Below are 23380 nucleotides of genomic sequence, written 5' to 3'. Positions count from 1 at the left end.
ATTTATTCAATTTTTATTCTATTTCTGTTTTTAATATTAAATTGAATTTGCAATCAATAATTCAATAATCAAAAATATAGACTCTTCCAAGATATTTTCATGATATAGAAACTTAAAGTTTAATCTTAACTGAAAAAACTCATTTTTCGTTTTTTTAAATAGTGTCCATGATTATCCATGCCTGATAATATCTATCTATCTATATATATGAAAAATTTCGACGGTTTTGTTCGAACGCGAATCAGTTGAACACGGGAGGTCGGATCGGAGCGCTCTTTTCTGCATTGGGTTCGTATTAGCCCAAGGAAGGTTCTTACGCTAACTAATTGACACTGTGGCCACTCTGGAACCGATTCCGGAGCATCGGCAAATTGCATGGAGAAAGTTACGTAAAATCATATTTTGATCACAGGAGGCTGAAAAAAAAAAAAAAAATCAACAAACGAAAAAAAGGCAGAACGAAGTTTGTCGGGTAAGGCTTGTTTACAATAAAAATGCTTAAGAGCAGCGCCGTACCTAGGGGGGCGCCAAAATCGATGAATGTACAAAATTTTCATGACAGCTATAACATCCTCATTAGATATTTGAAATAGAAAGGGCGCCGAATTATAAAATTAAAATTACAAATAACTAGATAATTTGATTTAAAACATAAAAAAAGTATTTAGGGGCGCCAAAGTCAATTGTATGAATATTTCTACAGCAATTTTTTTGAAAATTCATACTTAATGCTAAGATTTCTGTTTTTAATATTAAATTGAATTTGCAATCAATAATTCAATAATCAAAAATATAGACTCTTCCAAGATATTTTCATGATATAGAAACTTAAAGTTTAATCTTAACTGAAAAAACTCATTTTTCGTTTTTTTTAAATTGTGTCCATGATTATCCATGCCTGATAATATCTATCTATCTATATATATGAAAAATTTCGACGGTTTTGTTCGAACGCGAATCAGTTGAACACGGGAGGTCGGATCGGAGCGCTCTTTTCTGCATTGGGTTCGTATTAGCCCAAGGAAGGTTCTTACGCTAACTAATTGACACTGTGGCCACTCTGGAACCGATTCCGGAGCATCGTTAAATTGTATGGAGAAAAATACGTAAAATCATATTTTGATCACAGGAGGCTGAAAAAGCAAAAAATCAACAAACGAAAAAAAGGCAGAACGAAGTTTGTCGGGTAAGGCTTGTTTACAATAAAAATGCTTAAGAGCAGCGCCGTACCTAGGGGGGCGCCAAAATCGATGAATGTACAAAATTTTCATGACAGCTATAACATCCTCATTAGATATTTGAAATAGAAAGGGCGCCGAATTATAAAATTAAAATTACAAATAACTAGATAATTTGATTTAAAACATAAAAAAAGTATTTAGGGGCGCCAAAGTCAATTGTATGAATATTTCTACAGCAATTTTTTTGAAAATTCATACTTAATGCTAAATTTATTTTTTCATCACAGAAGGGGCGCTCAAGTTACAGAAGTTAAACGAGAACTAGAAGAGCTTCTCAAAATAAATACACGTTAAAGTTTGGAGTTTAAATCATTCTTTCCAGACTAAAAAAATGTCCAACTATATTTTATTTTGTACGTTAATTTGGCTGTGAATCACAATCAGCCAAATTGTGTAACAATTATGGTAATATTTTGAGTTTCTTTGAAATAGGAATTATTTTTACATTAAAACACATACCTTTCTTTTGATATTTTTACATTTTCGAGTAAAAAAAATGCCTTTAAAATATTTTCAGCTCGATTTCCCCTTTTATAATCAACTTCGTGCATTGAAATTTGCATATTCTATTTCAAAATAATAGAGTTTTGATATTGGAAAACTGCTGTAAATGTTCACCAATAAGACCAACATGTTTTTCAGAGCATCATCACTTTTTCATTTTTAGCTTAACCGGTGTTGTTTACTTTTTAAATCGGCTTAAAAGCTTTGGTGATGAAAAACAATTTATTTATTTTTCAGATAAAAACAAAAAAAATCTATTAAGGTTCGAAAACATTTTTATAGTTTTGCACAAAAAATATATTTCTAGAATATAAAATTTAATTTTTCGAATTAAAATAAATAGTTTGAAAAAAAATGTTAAAATAACAAAAAAAAATTGTTGAAATAACAATTTGAGCATTTAATTCTGTGCATTTATCTGAAAAATAAATAAAAAAAAAACAAAAACCTGCTATCATTATCGATTTCATGAAATCTGAGATTCAGCAAACTTAACTCCTATTATAAATTTTCAATTCAACCTAGGGAAACTATACCCTTCAGCCGATTTATATTATCGGCCTATCAGCACTTTGATCATGAATTACAGCTTTCATAAAGTGTTTTTGACTGTTCCAAAGTAATAAATAGCTCAAATAAAAGTGAGCAAGCAATTTTCCATTGTTGATACATCTGAAAATGTTGATTTAATAGCGGAAAACGGCATAAGTGATGAGAATTGGTCAAACGGCTTAGAGTGATTCAAATGGGTGAAATTCTCCTATCTCATTTTATTTGAAAAATAAAACATAAAATAACTGTGTTTCTGAATTTAACCATATAAAGGTCTTTTTTTTCATAAAATTATTTTTATTAGGTCTTTTTCGGTGCTGGGACCTGGTTAGGACCGAGTCGGCTTTTGTAATTACATTTGACTTAATAATTACAGAGGATCTTGTGTGTAAATGTTAGTGGGAGGGGAGCCGATTACCCGCGGCCTACTCGGGGTTAGTAGGGAAGGGCATATTAAGGTCTCCAATTGCAATTATAAAATCAAAACTCATTTTAAAGCAATCTCTGAAAATTGATACACTCAAACCCCGATGGTTTGACACCAACTGTTGTCAAACGAACGGGGTCACTTTTTAGTTTGACACCCCTTTTACACGGAGTTCACACACACTACCGAACGTTTGTTTTGATAGTGTACGTGAGCGCCGTGTAAAAAGTGACAGTTCGTCACTTTTTAGTTTGACTTTGACCAACCAACGGGGTACAAACTAAAAAAGTGTCAAACGAAAAAGTGACCAACCACTGGGGGTTGAGTGTATCAATTTATCAAAATGCTTGTAAATTTGGGAGGGGCGCCAAATTGATGCTTCGCCAAGGGCGCCGTGGACCTAAGGTACGGCTCTGCTTAAGAGACATTGAAGATGGGACCTCTGGTTGTTGAAATACAGCGAATAAAAGAAAAAGAAACAAGAAAATTGAGGATTTTTAAGTCTCTTCCTACAATGCCAATATTTCGGCAACTATTGGTCTAATTTTCAATGTTGCAAAATGAAACATTTGTAAAATTTTATGATCTCTTTGAAAACCTTATTAAATTTTTAAACATTTTGGAATCAAGACTCACATTACACCAGGGCCAATTGAATATTACGAATTTGAATATTACGAATTTTGGTTAAGTGAAACTCTGGATTAAAAACAATTCTAATGGAGAATTTAAGCTAGTTCATGTTTTATTTACAGTCTAATCGAGGACGAAGTAGTGTCGAAAACTAAAATCAAAACAAATTTAAAAATGTTAAACATGTTTTGAGATATTTCGAAACAAAAAGTATCAAAAATTGCTATTCACATCATAACTGTTATGCTTCTCTCAAAAATTTGCAGAATATCAATGAAGCTATAAAAAACATTCCTGAACTTTTACTTGTGTTTTACGTTTATTTGCTTAATTGTTTTTAAATAATAGTCATAAAATGTATTCGGAATAGTTTATAAAAAAAGTTTTTTCAATGCAAATTTGAATTTCAGTGAATTTTTTATGCCCTCTGATAAGGTTGGAAATTTTGAGGAGGGGTGGAGGGACAAAAAATTAAATTAAATTAAAAGGCAAATTTCAAATTTAATTTTGAAATTGGTCAATTTTACTTAACTATTACCAAAAAATGCCTAAATTTCGGTTATTAAAATTATCTATACAGTTTTTGTGGTGTGTTTATCTATTTTATTTTTTTGAAATTTCAGATTCATTGTCCAGTCCAAAATAATTTCTTTAAACAAATTTTTGAGGGTTTGTTCTAATGATTTTGATATAATTAGTCGGTAAAGGTGTAGGTTACGAGATCAAACTCCAAAAAATATTCCTGGAAAGCTAGATTTGCTGAATTACCCTAAATCGTGAAGCACCCTTATTTTTAGTCAAGTCAAATTGAAAATAAAAAAATATATACAAATCGGCATCGGAAGAAGCGGTCAGTAAAAGCAGTTCTGGATGTGGTTCTAAATTAAAGCTTGTCAGTTCTCTAGATTTAATTATGACAAATTTCATAATAACTTCAAGAGCCTTTTAATTTGCAAGAAAATCCATTTCAATTAGAACAAAAATCTCCTTCCCCAGACAGAAGCTTTCTGCTTCTCTCTGCAACTGCAACTTGATCATCATCGACATGCCCTTTTCATTGGACGTTCTAATGTGAGTAATTGACAACTTGATTGACTACCATTCCTAGGCACATCTCGAAAGAAGCTGCAACGTGTCTCTCTCTCTCAATTCTCCGCTTGATGAAATGATAATTGGGTGGGCACCAGTCCATCATGGCTGTGGGCTCTCGACAAACTGCCACAGCGTCTCGAGATCTCGAGAAGAATCTTGAAGATAAATTGCCCTACTGTTGGGTCCCATATCTTACCGTTCTTTTGCTTCTCTGCTCTCAAAGACCACTTCTGAAACACGTGTGCACCACCTTTGAGCCCTCCGAGCAGCAGCAGCAATCAGTTTGGGGCCACGTATGAGGCCCAGGTCTGTTAAGATATGCAGGAAAATTGACCAACCGAAGCGGAGAAGGGTCGCTTCACGGAAGTCCACCGGCGGTAATCAAGCAAACCTGGTCGGAGAAAAAGAGCTCAAAAAAAAAAGGCATCCGTTTCGTTCATCTATAATTTACATGGCACATATAGTTGTCTTGTTGGCCAGAGTGGTTCTCACGGTTAAAAGGGGGCAGTGGCGGAACAAATTTGTACGGAAATAAACAAGAAACAAGAAACAAGAAACAAGAAACAAGAAACAAGAAACAAGAAACAAGAAACAAGAAACAAGAAACAAGAAACAAGAAACAAGAAACAAGAAACAAGAAACAAGAAACAAGAAACAAGAAACAGGAAACAAGAAACAAGAAACAAGAAACAAGAAACAAGAAACAAGAAACAAGAAACAAGAAACAAGAAACAAGAAACAAGAAACAAGAAACAAGAAACAAGAAACAAGAAACAAGAAACATGAAACAAGAAACAAGAAACAAGAAACAAGAAACAAGAAACAAGAAACAAGAAACAAGAAACAAGAAACAAGAAACAAGAAACAAGAAACAAGAAACAAGAAACAAGAAACAAGAAACAAGAAACAAGAAACAAGAAACAAGAAACAAGAAACAAGAAACAAGAAACAAGAAACAAGAAACAAGAAACAAGAAACAAGAAACAAGAAACAAGAAACAAGAAACAAGAAACAAGAAACAAGAAACAAGAAACAAGAAACAAGAAACAAGAAACAAGAAACAAGAAACAAGAAACAAGAAACAAGAAACAAGAAACAAGAAACAAGAAACAAGAAACAAGAAACAAGAAACAAGAAACAAGAAACAAGAAACAAGAAACAAGAAACAAGAAACAAGAAACAAGAAACAAGAAACAAGAAACAAGAAACAAGAAACAAGAAACAAGAAACAAGAAACAAGAAACAAGAAACAAGAAACAAGAAACAAGAAACAAGAAACAAGAAACAAGAAACAAGAAACAAGAAACAAGAAACAAGAAACAAGAAACAAGAAACAAGAAACAAGAAACAAGAAACAAGAAACAAGAAACAAGAAACAAGAAACAAGAAACAAGAAACAAGAAACAAGAAACAAGAAACAAGAAACAAGAAACAAGAAACAAGAAACAAGAAACAAGAAACAAGAAACAAGAAACAAGAAACAAGAAACAAGAAACAAGAAACAAGAAACAAGAAACAAGAAACAAGAAACAAGAAACAAGAAACAAGAAACAAGAAACAAGAAACAAGAAACAAGAAACAAGAAACAAGAAACAAGAAACAAGAAACAAGAAACAAGAAACAAGAAACAAGAAACAAGAAACAAGAAACAAGAAACAAGAAACAAGAAACAAGAAACAAGAAACAAGAAACAAGAAACAAAACTCTGTATCATGAAGAGAAACATTCTTGTAACGCCACTGAATTTCCTTTTCCTTCTCCCTCACCAGCTTGCTACATCGACGTGGAAGCCGAGGAGCAGAACGACGCAGAAGAAGCTGAAACAGATGATCTTAACCCGGAGAACCGTTTCCGGCGCACCACCTCCACCGATGATGAGCTTGCTAACGGCAGCGGCCAGTCACCGTGGTGTGATTTGCCGGATCACATCATGGAGCGAATCTTTGCACACCTGAGCATCCGGGAGCGGTACTATGCGAGTTTGGTAAGAAAGTGTCCGCTGGGTGTGCCCCCACTGCTCTCAGTGCAATTTATTTCGTTGATGAAATTCAATTTTTGTAACGTCATGATTCGAATTCCCGGACGCTTCGAAACCCGGACACTTCATTTTGTTTTATCAATAATTTGGATATAAGTTCGCATTATGAATGTCAAATCTGTGTTATTTGATGAATTCCAACATCAACTTTTATTTAAAGTTTATTTGAACGCTGTAGTTAATGCCAAAACAATTAAATACAATGAAATTATAAGTTTACCAAAAATGCGAAACATTTCACTTGAAATATTTCATAGGCGTTCGAAGCACCGGGAAGGCAAAGCAGAAATTTATGGTTTTGATTGCTTTAAATTCTGGCAAATTTTTATATAAACTATCGATTGTTTTGATGTTAACAGCTTATTTGAGACATAAAGATTGCCATTCACTAACATTTTAGTCCAAATTTGTGCGATTCATAAGTAAAATCGAGTGTCCGGAATTCGAAGCAAAAGTGTCCGGATTTCGAATCAGCTTTTATCAGTGTCCGGGATTCGAAGCACAACAAGTCATTTTAAATTTAAAATTCTGATGAAAAATTGCTAGAAAAGGCATATTTTGCATGCATTTTCTTGAAATTGACTGTTTATACTACATCCTGATGATATTTCTACGTTTCCAACTTATTACATGATTTTTTGCCAGCTATAACAAAAATAATATGCTACTAAGTGTCCGGATTTCGAATCATGACGTTACTCTTTCCCCGTTTCTTCTCCAAAGTGCAGACCTGCTTCAGCTGGTATCAGTCGTTTGCACTGCCAAACGTGTGGTCCAACTTTCTCGTGGAGGACGAAACGTTGGCGCGGCTCAAGTTCAACTACTATTCCGGCTGGCAACCGGTGTTGGACCACTCCCGAACCCAAAACTGCCTCCTCTCGGTGGGGAAACTCTTCCGGGGGTTGGACTTTCGTCCGCTGGTTTCGTTCAACAACATGTACCAATTTATGACGTTGATGTCGTGGGCCATCGAGCAGAACCACAAGCAAAAAGTCCCGCGCGAGTGGGCCGGTTGTGGGTTACGGATCAAATCGCTCAACTACATCTTCCCGTGCAATATGGCTTCGAGCGAGGATCCGGAATCGATCAAGCTGTTCGGGACCGGCGGTCAACTGTTGGCGTCCCTCAAGAGGTTGATGACGAACCTGACGAATTTGCAGACACTCAAATTGGTGGATCTGATGCTGGAACGGTACGAGGCGAACCACCTGCTGGACGAGGTGCTGGAGTCGGGCTGTTTGGTGCTGAAGAGGCTGTACCTGATCAACGTGACGATGGTGCACTGTCCGATTATGCACATTGGACTGTTTTTGAACCTGCAGGTTGGTGTAAAATAAATTATGTTTTTTTTCTAATTTAACTAATTTAATGTTAAATTTAGCAAACAAAACTACTATTGGTTATATTGAAGTTGTTGAAATAAGGCAAAGACAATTAAAGAAAAAATAAATATTTGAATGTCATTTAAAAATCCAAGACTGCTAACACACTCTTGAATAATTTATGCCTTTTTAAAATACTTGACACCTCATAAAATTGCTACTGAAAATTCTATTTAATTCTTCGTTTGGAATATTATTGTCAAATATATTGATATATAAGACATTACAAATTTTATTTCAGGTTTTTGCCCCCTGCTCCTCCAATCAACATTTCCCCAAAATTTTAGGGGACAAAAAAAATATTTTTAGCTTTTATAATAATTTTCATTGGAAAAAAAACTTGCTATTTATGCGTTTTTAAGGCTGGTACAAATTTCATGAAAGTTTTTGTAACCCCCCCCTTTTTAAGGAATAGAAACAACGAAGTATAAACAATTTTTTCGGAGACATAATTTTTGATTTTTTTTAATTAAAAAAAAATGATCAAATCATTTATCAAAATAAATTCTAGTTCACAATCGAAATATGAGCTATTTTACCCAAATTACGAAAACGGTTTTTTTGTATGTTTAAATTTGGTTCAAACTTTGATTTCCCTATTACCAAAAAAAGTATCTTTTTAAGGAATTTTCTAATTGTTTGAGTGTCTTCGGCAATGTTGTTAATGGTCAATGTTAAAAAAGATGATCATTCGTGAAATTTGGAAAAAAGATTCTGAATATTTTAAAATCAAGACTAAAATTTTAAATTGGCTAAAGAACTATATAGCAACCTTTTGGGGAGTTAGTGTTGATTCTGAAATGATTAAAATATGGTTTTCAAAGAAATCAGAATTTGATGTCATCAGCATAGTCCAATTGTCAATGTTGGAAAATGAATCCATCGTTTAGAGATCACCGTGAAAAAAGTATTTTGAATATTTCTAAATGCAGACTAACATTTTAAATTTGTCAAAAATCCATATTCCGAAGTTTGGAAAATAGGGGAAAGTGGGGCAAGTGTAACAAGCTAAGGAAATGCTCGTTATAACCCATTAAAAACGTTAAAAAATCTGTCGGATTTTTTTATAATCATCTTATTCCAGGTCTTGACTGAGACTTTGATAGAACAAGTTTTTAAAAAATTCTGTTTTTTAATGTAAAAAAATGATTTTAATTTTTTTGATTTTTCGTACGTTCTACTCAACTAGTGGGGCAAGACGAACAACCCGTTGGGGCAAGAGGAACAATGCATGAAAAAACATGCTAATTTACTAACAATTGAACTATTATCACTTGGATACGTCTGATTAGGATGTATTTGAAACGTTTCTTTCATTTTTAGATTAAAAAGTAATATTTTACTAAATATTTGACCATTTTTACGAAAAAAATATTACTGAGATGATAAATGGTAAATTTTCATGATATTATTATATCGTGTATGGACAATTTTTTAAACAATTGTTTATCAGTTTTTAAGAACGTTTATGTATTTTTTTCACAATAAAATATGTTGCTGCAGCAATTCGCATTTTTTCCATACTAAAAATCCATACACTTGCCCCACCTTAACAAGATTTTTAAAAAGCTCTCTACAAAAATAACCAAAACATATATCATACTTTATAATACGTGCAAGTCATTGGTAGGGACACTACTGATCTAGGAAAAATAGCATTTCGATAAAATGTGACTTAAAACGAACCCTAAGCCTTATTTTGTACTTTCCAAATATTATAAGGGAACAAAGATTTTGAAAAAAAAACTTCATTCAATCTTAGGCCCCGTGGCGTTTACGTCGTTTTGGCGGTTATGTGGTAATAGAATCAGCTAATTGCATTGCTAGCAACAATTCCTCATACTGGAAATAATCAAAATTGTAAAAATTACGGCCTTACGAGCGATTGTTCCTCTTGCCCCATATGGTCGTCTTGCCCCACGTTCCCCTAAGTAGGTATTTATTTTAAAATAATCTCAATATGTTTTTCGAACAAATCAGAAAACTTCATGAATAATTTAACTTTTTACATTGAAAATTTGACCATTCGGATATTAGCATTAGGGGACAGTATGTGCAAAAAAACTACAATTTTCCAACAATTTTACAGTTTTTTTTAAATCTTCCATCCGTATCTCTTTTTTTTGGTAAATTTATAAAACATTGGATTGGACACTCATTGACCCTATTTTTTTAAATCAAAAAAATGTGAAAATCAAACTTAAAGTGGCTATAGCGTCGCACACAAGCGACGATATCTCGAAAATGAAACAATTTATAAAAAAATCTGTTAAGTTTTTATCTATTTGGAATTTGCAAAAAAAAAAAATGAATCGTTTTTACTGGAAGATCGGGAAGATCCTAATCAATATCTAAAACTTTACCGAAGACACCAAATTGATCAGAATTTTCCTTCAAAAGTTATATTTTCGAATTGATATTTGAAAATTTATCACCATTCTTGTTTGGACAATATTGTTTAAACGAAGTTATGGAAAATGTTTTTTTAAAGTGTTGTTCAATTAGCCTCAATTTTTAGGCTGACGATTTTTCGGCAGCTTTTGGTACGTTTTTCAATGTAAAAAAGTTGAATTAATAATTTTCAATCCCTCAAATATTTTTTTGACTTCATTTCTTCAAAATCAATCTTTACCATTTTTATAGCACTAAACACTTATGTTGATCATTTTGATATGTCGGGCAGTTCAACCTATAAATTATAAAAGGTTCATTAACCTTTTGTAATTTTTGTTGGTTTTTTAAATTGTTACTTAAATCATATCGCTGGTAAGATTGAAATTATGTTTAAATCTCTTCATATTTTTGTTAAGTTTTATCATTGAGTTTAAAGTTCGAATTCAGGCTTAATATTTGTGAAAAAAAATAAATTATACAAGACAGTGAGTTATGCAAAAAGTTGAGTTCAAATTTAATTGCTGAAGTTCAAATTTAATGCCTGCATTCGTGAGCTCCCATTTTATGGCACCAATCAGATTTTCAACTTTATCATCCTTTTTTTAAATTTCAAATGCCTATTTCGATCACTATCATTAAACCTACAGAAAAAAGCAGTGATTAGAATTGCCAAATGATAATCAGTCCGTTAATAAAATTATAATAATTTCCAAGTATATAATTACGACACCGCTTTCCAACGGGCTCAGCAACAATTTCACTGCCACTGATTACGGTATTCATTGTAAAGCTGATTGAAATTCCAGCCGTCAACCATACGAATACGTTACACACTCATTACGGGTGACATCAACGACACCTCCTCTCGTCAGCAACGTCCCCTACTCAGCCTTTTAGTTCGCCTTTTCGAACATTATCCGATTTGTCGATTTCCATGGCTTTCGATCCGCCGCCGCCAAACTGAGAGCCCGCAGAAAGGCTCTGAACCCACTTATGAATGCTAATGTTATTCAATGTCAACACTTTGGCAGGGGTTATGACTGGCGCGAGGACTTGGGAGGAGAGAAATATCACAAACATTTCCCTCTGTTGGAGCCTTGAATTGGGAAACTCACTCGATTGATATTGGCACGGAATGGCGTGATACTATATGTTAATGGGATTTGCGATTCCGAAGAGCCCATTTTGCCCCGACTTGGACAGCTTATGTAAGATGTTAGGAGGCGCAATTATGAAGGATCATCTGAGCCGTAAGACGTCGAAGTGTTGTCTTCGTCGGATAGTTCGGACGATGATTACGTGCAGAAATTCTATATGTTCTAATTGATGGTGAACTGAAAAACTTTCGAAAATTGTTTGATTGCCCAAATTAGTTAGAACAGAAAAATTGTAACAACAACATCAAGGTTTGAAAAAAAAATCAATGTTTTTTTCCGTGTACCACATTCAAGATCAGCTTCCGTTCAGAATCTGCTTAAGTCAAACGCATCCCATCCATCGAGGTCTTTACCTGACTATTGATTTTCCATACGTTAGACCTCTTATCAATGTACACATATTTCCCGACTGTATAATAGTGCTGTTCTACAACTATTCCAAGTGTACTAACCCAGCTCGAGATGCGTTCGTCCCGAGGAATTAATATTTATCCCATGTGTGCGAAGATTCCACGAACCACGACAACATGCTTCATAATTTCCTCTTCCCGGCAGGGTTATACCACAGACAAACAGACTCTCGTTGCATTCTATTGACAAACAAATAAAATTTAGATTAGCTTATACCTGCTTGTCTGTGGTTCCACCCTGATAAGTGCAACTATGGCTCGTTGGTTCGAGCTGCTGTTGAGATCGAAGGAAATTAATTTACTCGAAACGGCTGTTCAGTTGCGTGATCAAATATGGAAGCGAATAGTAATGAAGTGGTGCACAATTAGAGCTCCCTCTTGCCGCCGCCACAACAGGTGCTTTGGTTACCTGCTCAAGGAAGTTCAAGGACTTGTGGTTATGAGGCATGGAGAGCATATGAAATATGTAATGGTTTGGGGAACTTGAAACCAGCACGAATGAGTGTTTGCTTCACATTTCAACATTTTGTATATTCTTGATAATAACTGCTGATTTTTTATCATGAGCTTTAAAAAATAGGAGTCCAAAAGCTGATCGATTAAATTTTGGGTTCAAATGCTATGGAAGCATTTTAAAAAAACCATTCGCTGCCATTGAATCTACCATTCTTAGACTGAATCCATGCAGGCGCTTGGTTTCTTGAAAAAAAAAAAAAAAATCCATGGCATTTATACTTGAAATTTATGTTTTACATTTATTCTCTAGAATTCGATTTTATTTTCGCTTGGATTAAATTTGGTCCTATGTCAAAAAACCCATATTGCATCAAAATAGTTTTCTAGATTTTAGCAAATTTTTGCGCGATTTTAAAATTTGATATTTTTATTTGGATGAAACATTGGCCATACATTCCTAATGTCAGAAGAAGCAATTTTGCATCAATAGTTTTTCCATACAAATCTCCATGCAATTTTGAGGGCTAATTATTCAAAATGGTTTTGTAAATATATAAAAATATGTTTCTTGAGATTTGTGTACAATTTGGTGTCTGCGACAACGTTTATATTCCCAGTTTCATTCCCAAATTACGTAGTTTTTTTAATTTTCGATTATTGTATATGAAATAAGGACATGGTTATGAGGTTGCAAAATCAGGCTCCAGAGGTAGGATTTTTTAAAAAAAAGAAAACCAGGGTAAAAAAATAAAAAAATAAGAAGCTAAACCAAATTTGCAATCTAAAAGTAATTTACCGATATTTTGATAAATTTTGCCGTGTTGGAATTATATTCAATTCTAGGTAGTAATTTCAACATTTTTTTTAACACTTCATACAGGAAAGCTCATAAAAAAAAACATATTGAAAAGATCAGCAAATTTTACAAAAGTTTCAATTTTAACATTGGAAATCCAAGCAATAATTTCCGTCAGTTAAAAATGTTGGAAATTTTCTCAGCCTTTCAAACATATTTTTTCAGAGTGGATTTTCCTTCATAAAGTATTAAAAAAAATGTCAAAATTAACAATGATTAAAACCCTTGTTAAAACCTAAAAGTGACTCTAACTCTAAATCGGTGCACTTAATCTAAAATTTGGTAAGTACTTACGATTGCAAATTTGATTTTGCTTTAGAAAAAAAATAATATAATTTTTTTGCGCGCCTTTTTGGATATTTCTAAAAATCTATTTATTTAAAACGTATATCTCTGCAACCAAATTTTGAGTCCCATAAAACAGATCTAAGGAATTCTCAATATTTAGGGAATCCAACTTATAGTGAAAGAAAGTGAAATAAAGAAATAGTTTTTTTTAGAGTGTAACATTTTTTTTCAGTAGTCTGAATAACAACCTACAACTTTGTCGAAGACACCAAATCAAAGAGCGCAGCGAATGACCAAAAAGATTAGCTTTACCAAAAGTAAATGAATTAACAACAACAACAACCAAATCAAAGAGAAGATTAATCTCAAGATACAGATTTCCGTATATTTACGTTACCATTTTGTATGACAAAACCAGATTTTTTTAAAACTCGTTTTAACAAAGTCATAGTCAAACCTGAAAAAAATTATATGACTGATTTTTGACGTGTTTTATCGAGAATTTTTTTCCACTTTCCCCATTTTCTCCTACTTGTTTTAACCATTGAACGGCTTTAACTTGGAGCCGAAACATTTTATTGATAAAAATGTAAAATATTTTCAATAGCAAAAAAAAGTGTATGTGTTTTATTTTTATAAATTTTAGGTAAAATTGTGAAAAAGTCAGAATTTGGCCTAAAATTTTTAATAACTTGTTTTGTATATAAAATTATCGATGTATATTGCATTTTAAACTGAATTCGAAGCAAGAATCAAAAGTTTTCCATTTTATATGAAATTTGTTCTACACCCAAAGTTAAAGAACGAGGGGATAGTCCTCACGAAAAGAAACGTGAGGAAAGTGCTATTTTGCGAGAGTATAGTCCTCTCGCGTGTTCATTCGTTCATTGGAACAGTTCATCCTATTGAGTGGCTTATATGGACAAATGACCGCCACTTAGTCACCGAACCATGTTGGCCCATACGGCAAAGCCACGGTTCAATATGCCGAAAGTCTTGCGTTCGAGTCTCGGTACCGGTACTTTTTTTTTTGATAGATGAACTTTTTTGAAAGATGAACCCATGAGTAAAGTACTCTCGGTAATTTCGGGATTTATCCTCTCCGTCCGCACACATTACCATTTTACTACCGAATCGTGCTCTTTATCCTCTCGTTTGCCGATGCCCAGTTCTGGGTGTACTAAAAATGCCTATAAATGCCGAGTTCTTTTTTTGGATTGTGTTTCATAAACACATAAAATTTAATACTTGGAAATGTTTATTCTCCTCGTAAAATTTGTAAAAATAATAGAAAAATGCATTTTGTCTTCCGATTCAAAATCAATTTCTTTAAAAAAAATCATGATACATTATTATAATATTCTCATAATTCTCAAATTCATCAACATTTTCTAGATATAGAAAAAAAAGTTAACTGACTCTTTGTTCTTTTCAAAATTTTATGAACATTTCTTATTAAAGTACTTTCCAGTACGATTCCATACAGTTTTGTGCGTATTCTATTTGTACTCTTCATTCTGCGGAAGAATCTCAAACCTATCAAAGTCACCCCGGTTTACGGTACATTTTGAATATGTTTAATTAATGATTGCAGACTAAACCAAAAGTATAAAAATGTAATGAAATTGACCGATTTCGGAAAAAATGCTCATCATGACAAATACATTTTCTGATAAGAAAATGTGTGTTATTTCCTCTTGGTAGCAAGCGATTCTATGTAAAATCAGCAAGATCCAGATCAAAAGTGCTCTGATATGGCTCAAATTTGGCATGGGAATTCCATCATCAAAATAATAAGAACCATATTTTTCTGAAACCACTGGTAGATTGTTTAGTTCACACACTTACAGTTTTTTTATTTTTTTTTAAAAAAACTTCATCATCCCGGTACGAGAATCGAACTCACGACCTCTGGATAACCCAGCACGCCGCTAGTCGAAACCCATCCCCTACCGGTCAGTATTCCCAGTGAGCATATTTACTCTTTTAAGGGATCTGACTTTGCCGAGCCAGACAGGAATCGAACCCATCACCTTTCGCTTACTAGGTGAAACCCGTAACCTCACGGCCACGGAACCTCGGCTAAAATAATTTGAAAGTATTCAGAAAATGATGCATTGATTCCAAGTTTTGATTAAAAAATCAGCTTTTTGCTCTTTTGTTTGTTTTTACGTCAAAAGGACAACTGTAATGAACAAATATGAACTTTGATAATATGTGTGTGTGTGTGCAACCAACCAAACGGGACCACGCGGTCGCTTCTTACAAATTGAGTTGTTTCCATGTATTTTTAGATCTACATTCTATACATGCAAATAACTCGCATAGGCATTTGGAAGGTGTTAGCTCTGCCGAGCTTCGGTGACCCATAGGGGGATGGCGTCGCTATTTTTAGACCACATTTTCCACTTTTTCTCATCGAAACCGACTACTTTATCGACTTCATTTTGCTGGGCGAGATAGGACGCCGTCTATTTTTAGACGATGACTCAGCACTTTTACACTCTTGCGCTTAAAAAAACCAGGTGGCAGCACGATGTAACGCCACGTCCCTATTTCTACGCTGGCTAGCCGAGCGCGAGGTACTTCAGCTTTATCGACAAGCCCCGCCCTGAAGAACGTTTGCACCAATCGGATTCAAACGTTATTTAGAACTTCCGAACCCTTGTCAAATGGACAAGGACCCAGCGCGTATATAGTTGATAGTAACAGTATTCCTAATTCCAGTCATAGCTCACCAAGCCGTGATGGCCTAGTGGTTAGCATTTTTGCTTACCAATCCAAAGGACGGGGGATCGAACCCCGACTCGAGCGAGTTTGATTTTTCGTTCATGTTCAGAGTTTCAAGATTTATAATTCCAATACTTTCTCGTTGGGAGCAGATGGGAATCGAACCCAGGACCATTCGCTTACAAAGCGAACACCGTAACCAGTCAGCCACGACCGCTCCTAACAAATATGAACTTTGATAATATGCACCGTTTCAAGGTATCATATAATTTTCGAAATAAAATAGTTTCAGCCAATTTTTAAAAAACAATTTGAATAATTCTACTTTTCTGGATTTGGACAAACAGCTACTGTGCCACTGTTCTGATTTCCCTAATTAAGTTTGTTTTAGCATTCAAAATCTGAATGATACAGACATTAATTCTTGCATCGAGGCAAAGCTCAGATTTAATGCGTCCCCTTTTTCGATGTCGAACACAATTCCCCGTGCCCAGCAGACATTGCATTAAATATAATTTATCACCGTACACCCAAAGGAAAAATATATCTCAAAATCTGCAACATTGGATTTGCTGCAGAAAATGTCATATTTTATAACATTTTTTGCAGCAAGCCCGTAGATCATTTTTGCCCGCGTGTAAAAATTTCAGCGATCTGCAGTTCTCACCAACACATATAATGCTGGCCCGTCCCCGAGCAACACTCCAAAGAGAAGCATATGTTGGTGCTCTTTCACTCACTTTTCATCAAGCGTCCATGGCGCGGTGGTAGCGTGTCGGATCAATAACCAAGAAGTTGGTGGTTCAATCCTCGTTCTGCTAAGTGTTTTTTTGTTAAATACAACCAAAAAGCCGTCGGTAATGTCGATAATTGTCGGTAACGGGCAAAAATGTCATACTCCTATATCGCAAAAAATGCATGAGGATAGATTTCATGCAGATTCTGATATACTTTCATGCCGCCATGCATCACAATCATGCGACTGCCAGTTGGGTGTACACACCCAATCCATTTATACAAGCGTGTATCCCCGGGAGTCAAATTGCATTACAGATTCCACCTCTCTCTCTCTTTCTACCTCCTCCCCATCACCAGGTCCTGGTCGTGTCGCCGCAAAACATCGACGACGACGTCTTGACGCTGCTGGCCGACTCCCGGGTGCGGCACCTGTACCTGTTCCAGAACCGTTACACGCCGGCGGCCATCGCGATCAGCCCCTGCTCGGTGCGGGGGTGGCGGCTGCTGCGCCGTGATAATCCGAATTTACGGGTCCACCTGCGGGCCGAGTCAACAAGTGGCGCGGCCGAGATTCTGCTCCAGCCGGAACCGGCCCCCGTGCACAGCATGATTTATCAGTCGCCCCGGACCATGGTGAGTCATCGAGGGTGGTTTGGGGTGTGGGCGGGATGATTTCCACACCAGAATTGCGCGTGTGGGGGGTGGGAACTGTGCGTCTGCTCGGGAGGTCCCGAGTCGGCGGAAGTAAGGTGGAGTGGTTGAATAGTCAAGGTTGTATATTGAATAGTTAATATGCTTTGATAATTTATCGTTGTCATTTATTATTGTTTTTTTTTCACAAAATTTGCCGATTTGCTGAGATTTGAATTTAAGTATTTATTTTATTCACGTTAACATTACATTATTTATTCTTCCAACAAGTTTCCATACAGTTTTGCCTGTACTGTACTTTTTCAAAAATCTATATCTTGGGGTGGAATTTTCTAATGGTGACTTCCACAAAGTTGTAGGTATTGGCAAAATTCAAACTCAAACGCGTTTCCAATTTTTTATTAACATTATTTTTATGAACATTTTAAAATTCTGAAATCCGCAGCGTTTTTTTTTCAAAATTTATGTTGCTTCTCCTCTTGCCAAAAAATGGTCAAAAAGATTAAAATTTCAATGAAAAAAGAAATCTAATCAGCTGAAAGCGAACATAAATGCATTATTTGCATTGATAATATTGATAATATTTTGCATGTTTGGGCTCGTTTAAAAATATTTTGAATTTTTAGAAAATTTGAAAATATTTTTTGTCGCATAATTTTTTTTTTTCAATGCATAGGCTGGTACAAAGTTTATTTAAAGTTTTTGTCTCCTCCGCCTTCAAAGTTGGCCCCAAAAATCAGGGGGCAAAAATATTTTTTTCAAAAAACATCAAAATTTCAATGTAAATTTAAGTGCAATCAGCTGAAATCAATTTAAAATACTTTCTTCTGCGTTTAGAATTATCTTTAGCATGTTTGCGTTTGTTTTAAAAATCTTTGGAATTTTTGAAAATTTTCGATGCATTATCGCAAAAACTTTTTTTTCGCTAAGATTTTCGTTATCGTCAAATCTTTAATTTTTTTTTTCATTTTTTTAAAAACTAATGTTTGCAAAACAATTGAACTTTCTTTTTTTTATTCTTTATTATAAAATTTTATCAGCCGGAGGCTGGTTCAACTCTTTACAGTTGAACTATTTTAAAATGCATTTTAAAACTCTTTTTCCACGGAATTGTTGAAACTATGGCTTGTTATTTCAATATTTATATCTCTGGTGAGTTTTCAAAAAGCCGTAAGAGCCACCGTGACCTAGGACACTCATATTCGTATTTCTCCGAATTATAACAAATTTTCATCTATTTTTTTGTTTGGGGCATTTAAAAGACGTGTAGATGAACAATCATTAGAGCATTTTTAAAATGTGTTTTTCGTAAGTAGCTGGAATACCGAGGCAAAAAAGGCTTTATTTACCATTGGCTCTTACGGCTTTTTGAAAATTATTCCGAGATATTTTTAATTTTAATAATTTAATAATAAAACATGAATAAAATGTTTAAAAATTCACCAGTGCAAATGTATAGCAAACATTAGTTTCAAAATCATCCAAACATTGAATAAAAATTATCTCAAAACTAAATACTTTTTGCGGTTCTTAATGCATCAGATTTCCACAAAAATCAAAAATATTATTAAACGAGTTTGTTGATAAGACTTTCATTTTCATTAAAATTTTGAAGCTCTTTCAAAAACTTTTTTTTCCCTGATTTTTCGGGGTGGTTTTAAACAAAATATACTTTTCAAAATAATTGACAGCCTTATTCCATATGAGAATCAAAATAAAATAAAAAAAGGAAAATTAATAGTTTGAAAAAATATACATAAAGCTTAAACATCGAACGAAATTTGACTGGGTTATACAATTTTAAAAATTTTAGAAGACATATTTGAAATTCTCATTTTTTTTTGGTTTTTTGTCCTTTTAGCTAGAATCTCAAACTGCCTTATTTCCGAAGTCAAAACAAATAATACTTTGAAATTTTAAAAGAAAAAATACTACTTTTTTGCTGGTTTTGTTTTTTTCATACTTATTTAAAATTAAATAATTATAAAAAAACACAGAAAAATATTTTTTTATTAAAAAGTGATTTAAAAAAATTAATAAAGAAACAAAATTTGTCACGGTTATAAAATTTCAAGTGGTAAAAAATTAAAAATGAAAATTACTAATATTCTTTCGTTTTTTCTTTTGCTAGACTCACATAGTTTCTCATTTCCATAGTCCAAAAAGTGTTTCTTAAGAATTTTTTCCAACTTCTATTTTCATTTAAAATGTTGAAGCTCTTTGAAAAACATTTTTTCCTCGATTTTTCGGGCTGATTTTAACAAAACAATACATTTGAAAATATTTGAAACGGCTTTATTGCATATGAGAATGAAAAGTAAAAAAAAAGAAACAGAAAAGTAATAGACTGAAAAAAAATACTTAAAGCAAAAACATCGAACGAAATTTGACAGGGCTATAAATTTTTAAAAGTGTTAGAAGACATTTTTTAAATTCTCATTTCATTTGTTTTTTTTTTTTTTGCTTGAATCTCAAACGTATTATTTTCAATGTAAAATCAAGTATTTTTTTTGAAATTTTAAAGCCAAGAGCAAGTGATTTAAAAAAAAATTAAACGAACAAAATTGGACACGGTTTTTAAATTTCAAATGTTTAAAAAAATAGACTCACATTTTTACTCAATTCCATTGTCCAAAAACTGTGTTTTTTTTTAGAATTGTTTACAACTTTTCGAAATGAAATATTTTAAGCATTGGAAAAAAAATATTATTACGCATTTCCTATTTTTATAAGAGTGTTTTAATAAAGTTTTATGACTTTTGTTACTTTGCCTTTTTCAGTTTTCCTTTAATGTTTTTTTTAAATTTGATTTGTATAGATTATATTTTTGATTTAAAATGCAAACTATTTCCTATTGTTAATGGATTAATTTGAGACAGTTTAAAATATAGACAAATCTATTTCTTTTGCAATCGGAACCGTCCAATTTGGTAAATTCTCACAAAAATTAGAATATTCTTGAGACAAAATGACTGAACGGGTAGTCGAGTGTTACACCATTTAAAATACATTGGTATTACATTACTTTTCATCAAATAGACAACATTTAACCTTTGATCACAATTGAATTTCATAATTCCGGTTTGGAAAAAGACTTCAAACTTCGGAACAAAAATATATTTATGAATTGAAATCTACTAAATTTTTAACTATTAATTAAAAATCAACTAATTTATTTAGTGGCACTAACTATCAGACTGGATCGTTATTTTTTTAAATGATCAAATCAAACTTGTTCTAACAGTGTTTTTTTTTGTAGCTCAAATCAACCATGTTGTTATTTTGCTCTTGTCAAGAAAATATTATTTCGATTTTTTTTTTCATACAAGTATTCTCTTTTTCTGCATGTCCTTAGAGCCACATTGAATTTCCCATTTTCTATCAACTCCGGTTCACTCAATTTACCTTAGTTAATTGAGTCATAATCTACCATTATCAGTAATCAAAGCAGTAAACTTTCCATTCAAAGGTCCGTTTTCGTAGCATTGGAGATCGTTCGAAACGCACACCTCTCGGGTCACTTTGAAAAGACTGTCCCACCGCAGACCCACTTCGTCCCATGTTTCCCACAGGGGTTGTGTCCCCCATTTTGGTCAGCCTGGCGATGGCGTCGTGCGTCGCCAGCAGTGTCACCCGTCGTTCGGATTTCCGACAACCCGGTTTATACTGTTGCTGAAACGCTGCCACCACCACCACCACCAACTTGGGGACAGCTACATTGACTTGGACCAGAGACGACCGGGGACCGTCGTGTACGAGGGTGGGTGTTAATTAAGTTTGGAGATTGTTTGTTTATTATTCTTATTCATATGCATAATGGAACCGGGCTTTCGTCGGGAGTTGGCTCTGCAAATGAATTGACTATGAGAGGGACTTTGCACTAAAATGAGAAGAGTCGAAAGAGAGAGAGAGATAGAGGGGATTTGTGTGGCAATTTGAAATGGCTTTGGAAGAGTTGGACAGTTTTTTTTAAGTTTGTAGGGGAAGAAAGTCATACTTAATTTATTGTCATAATTTTAAGAGATGATTGTATAGAATAATTCACAATTCAATTTTATTATTTGACTTATCCCTATTTCTATTCTCCGTTGCTGGCAATACCGCAATTCTGACCACCAACGGCGCCCGCCATGTCAAAATGTAGATCTAAAAAGTTATTAAGCTGAAACAGGACTCTGTGCTAAAGTTGAATATCTTTTATTTGACAAATAAACTTAAAATTTCTTGACACTTTGGTAGTGCTTTAAATATTTTTTTCCAAAATGGAATTTAATTTGATAATATTTTTAAGGTTTGTTTCTCCTACTTACTGTGAAAACTGATCATCATCAAACCTGTTTCTATACATTTGCATATTTACTCCGCACATACACATACACACATCCATTCGGAATACCAAACTCTCGGCCCTGTTTTAATTTTCGCAGATTACCTCGGATAAGCTGCTGGCGGCCGTCGATGTTTACAAATACACCCTGGCCGTGTACGGGCACGAGATGCTGCCGGATTTCACCAGCCCGGTCGAGTTCCAGGACCGGGTGGACAGTTTGCTGGTGCTGATGGCGCGGTCCTGTCCGGAGCTGGCCGTCCTGGTGAGTTGTGTAAATTTGGTGTGTGCGAGAGTGTTATTTTTGTGTACTTTGCGCGGGATAATTAATATTGCCATTTCCGGGAAATGCAAAATATACACGTTTTGGTTATTTTGTGTTGATACTAAGGTCAACATTATGTTAAAGTAATTTAATCTCGACTGTTCCCAACAGATGATCCGCGAACGCATCTCGACCGCCACCCTGTTGATCATCGCCAGGACCGCCCAAAATCTGCACCATCTGTACGTGCGACGGAGTCAGCTGGTGGAGGAGTGCGACTGGCCCAAGAATCCGGACTGGACGGACGAGTATTACCAGTGGCTGCGGGTGTCGTCGGCGTCCGTCGAGGCCACCGAACAGGAAATTTCGCAAATCTTGGAGGTGGAGAACTGGCGGGCCCTAAGTGATGAGCACTACAAGATGACGTCGCTAACGAAACATGTGGATCATTGATTAAGCTATTTTTCTTTTGTTATGTTAATGAATGCCTTTTGTTGATGGTGGACGAGAGTAATAAACGAGGACGGTGACAATGAAATGCTGTTTAAGGGGGAAGTCGCTTTTTAATTTTTTGACCTCCAAAATTCCTGACAAAACTATGCCTCAACTGGATTGACTGATAATGTCTCAACAATAAATTGTTTAAAGTACATCCAAAATTTCAAGACTTAAACTTTCCATGACTTGACTTCAACTTCTAGACTTTTGTCACTTTTACAGACCGTCTTGACTATCGCTTCTAAAATTATTTTTTTCTACAATTTAGCTTTTAATTTTTTTACCTTGTCTATAATACGACAACTTGTCAAAATTACAATATACAGCAATTCCATTTGAAAAGAGCCTAAACCGAAAAAAAAGTTCTCCGATCGGGCTAAAATTTTTCGGGGGTTCCTTGGCCAAAATAATTAGACACGTATTTTTTTGTCTGGATTAGGTTGACCTACATCGTGCTAGGGTGGTTCGAAAAAAGGTAATTTTCGTCATTTTTCACAAAAACCACTTTTTTCAAAAAATCATATCTACGCGTCATTTCATCCGATTTTAGCTGTTTTAGACGCAAAAGAAAGGTGATTAAATTTGGCTATTTGGGAAAAATAGTAAGAAGTTTCAAATATCTACCTTAACATTTGAAAAAATCGTATGAAAACTTAAAATGGCGTTTTGACCGTGTCTGGACCAAAGAGCCTATGCCTGAAAATATTTTTATCGGATTCCTCGGAAAATTTCACATAACCT

General features: G+C 34.2%; 1 protein-coding gene across 1 annotated transcript in view; it reads left to right on the top strand.

The window, feature by feature from the left end:
• LOC120418586 (uncharacterized) overlaps positions 1–22692 on the top strand; it is a 33650-nt gene extending 10958 nt beyond the window's left edge. Inside the window, exons 2-6 of the mRNA XM_039581033.1 lie at positions 6219–6433; positions 7216–7809; positions 17256–17531; positions 21977–22141; positions 22313–22692. Of these exons, the coding sequence (XP_039436967.1) occupies positions 6219–6433; positions 7216–7809; positions 17256–17531; positions 21977–22141; positions 22313–22594 (1532 nt within the window). The 3' untranslated portion in view covers positions 22595–22692. The remainder of the gene's footprint in view (positions 1–6218; positions 6434–7215; positions 7810–17255; positions 17532–21976; positions 22142–22312) is intronic.
• The last annotated feature ends 688 nt before the right edge of the window (positions 22693–23380 follow it).

Source organism: Culex pipiens, chromosome 2, assembly GCF_016801865.2.
Source record: "Culex pipiens pallens isolate TS chromosome 2, TS_CPP_V2, whole genome shotgun sequence".
Classification (NCBI taxonomy): domain Eukaryota; kingdom Metazoa; phylum Arthropoda; class Insecta; order Diptera; family Culicidae; genus Culex; species Culex pipiens.
The sequence above is the reverse complement of the archived record's forward strand: the minus strand, read 5'-3'. Positions and strand labels throughout refer to the sequence as shown.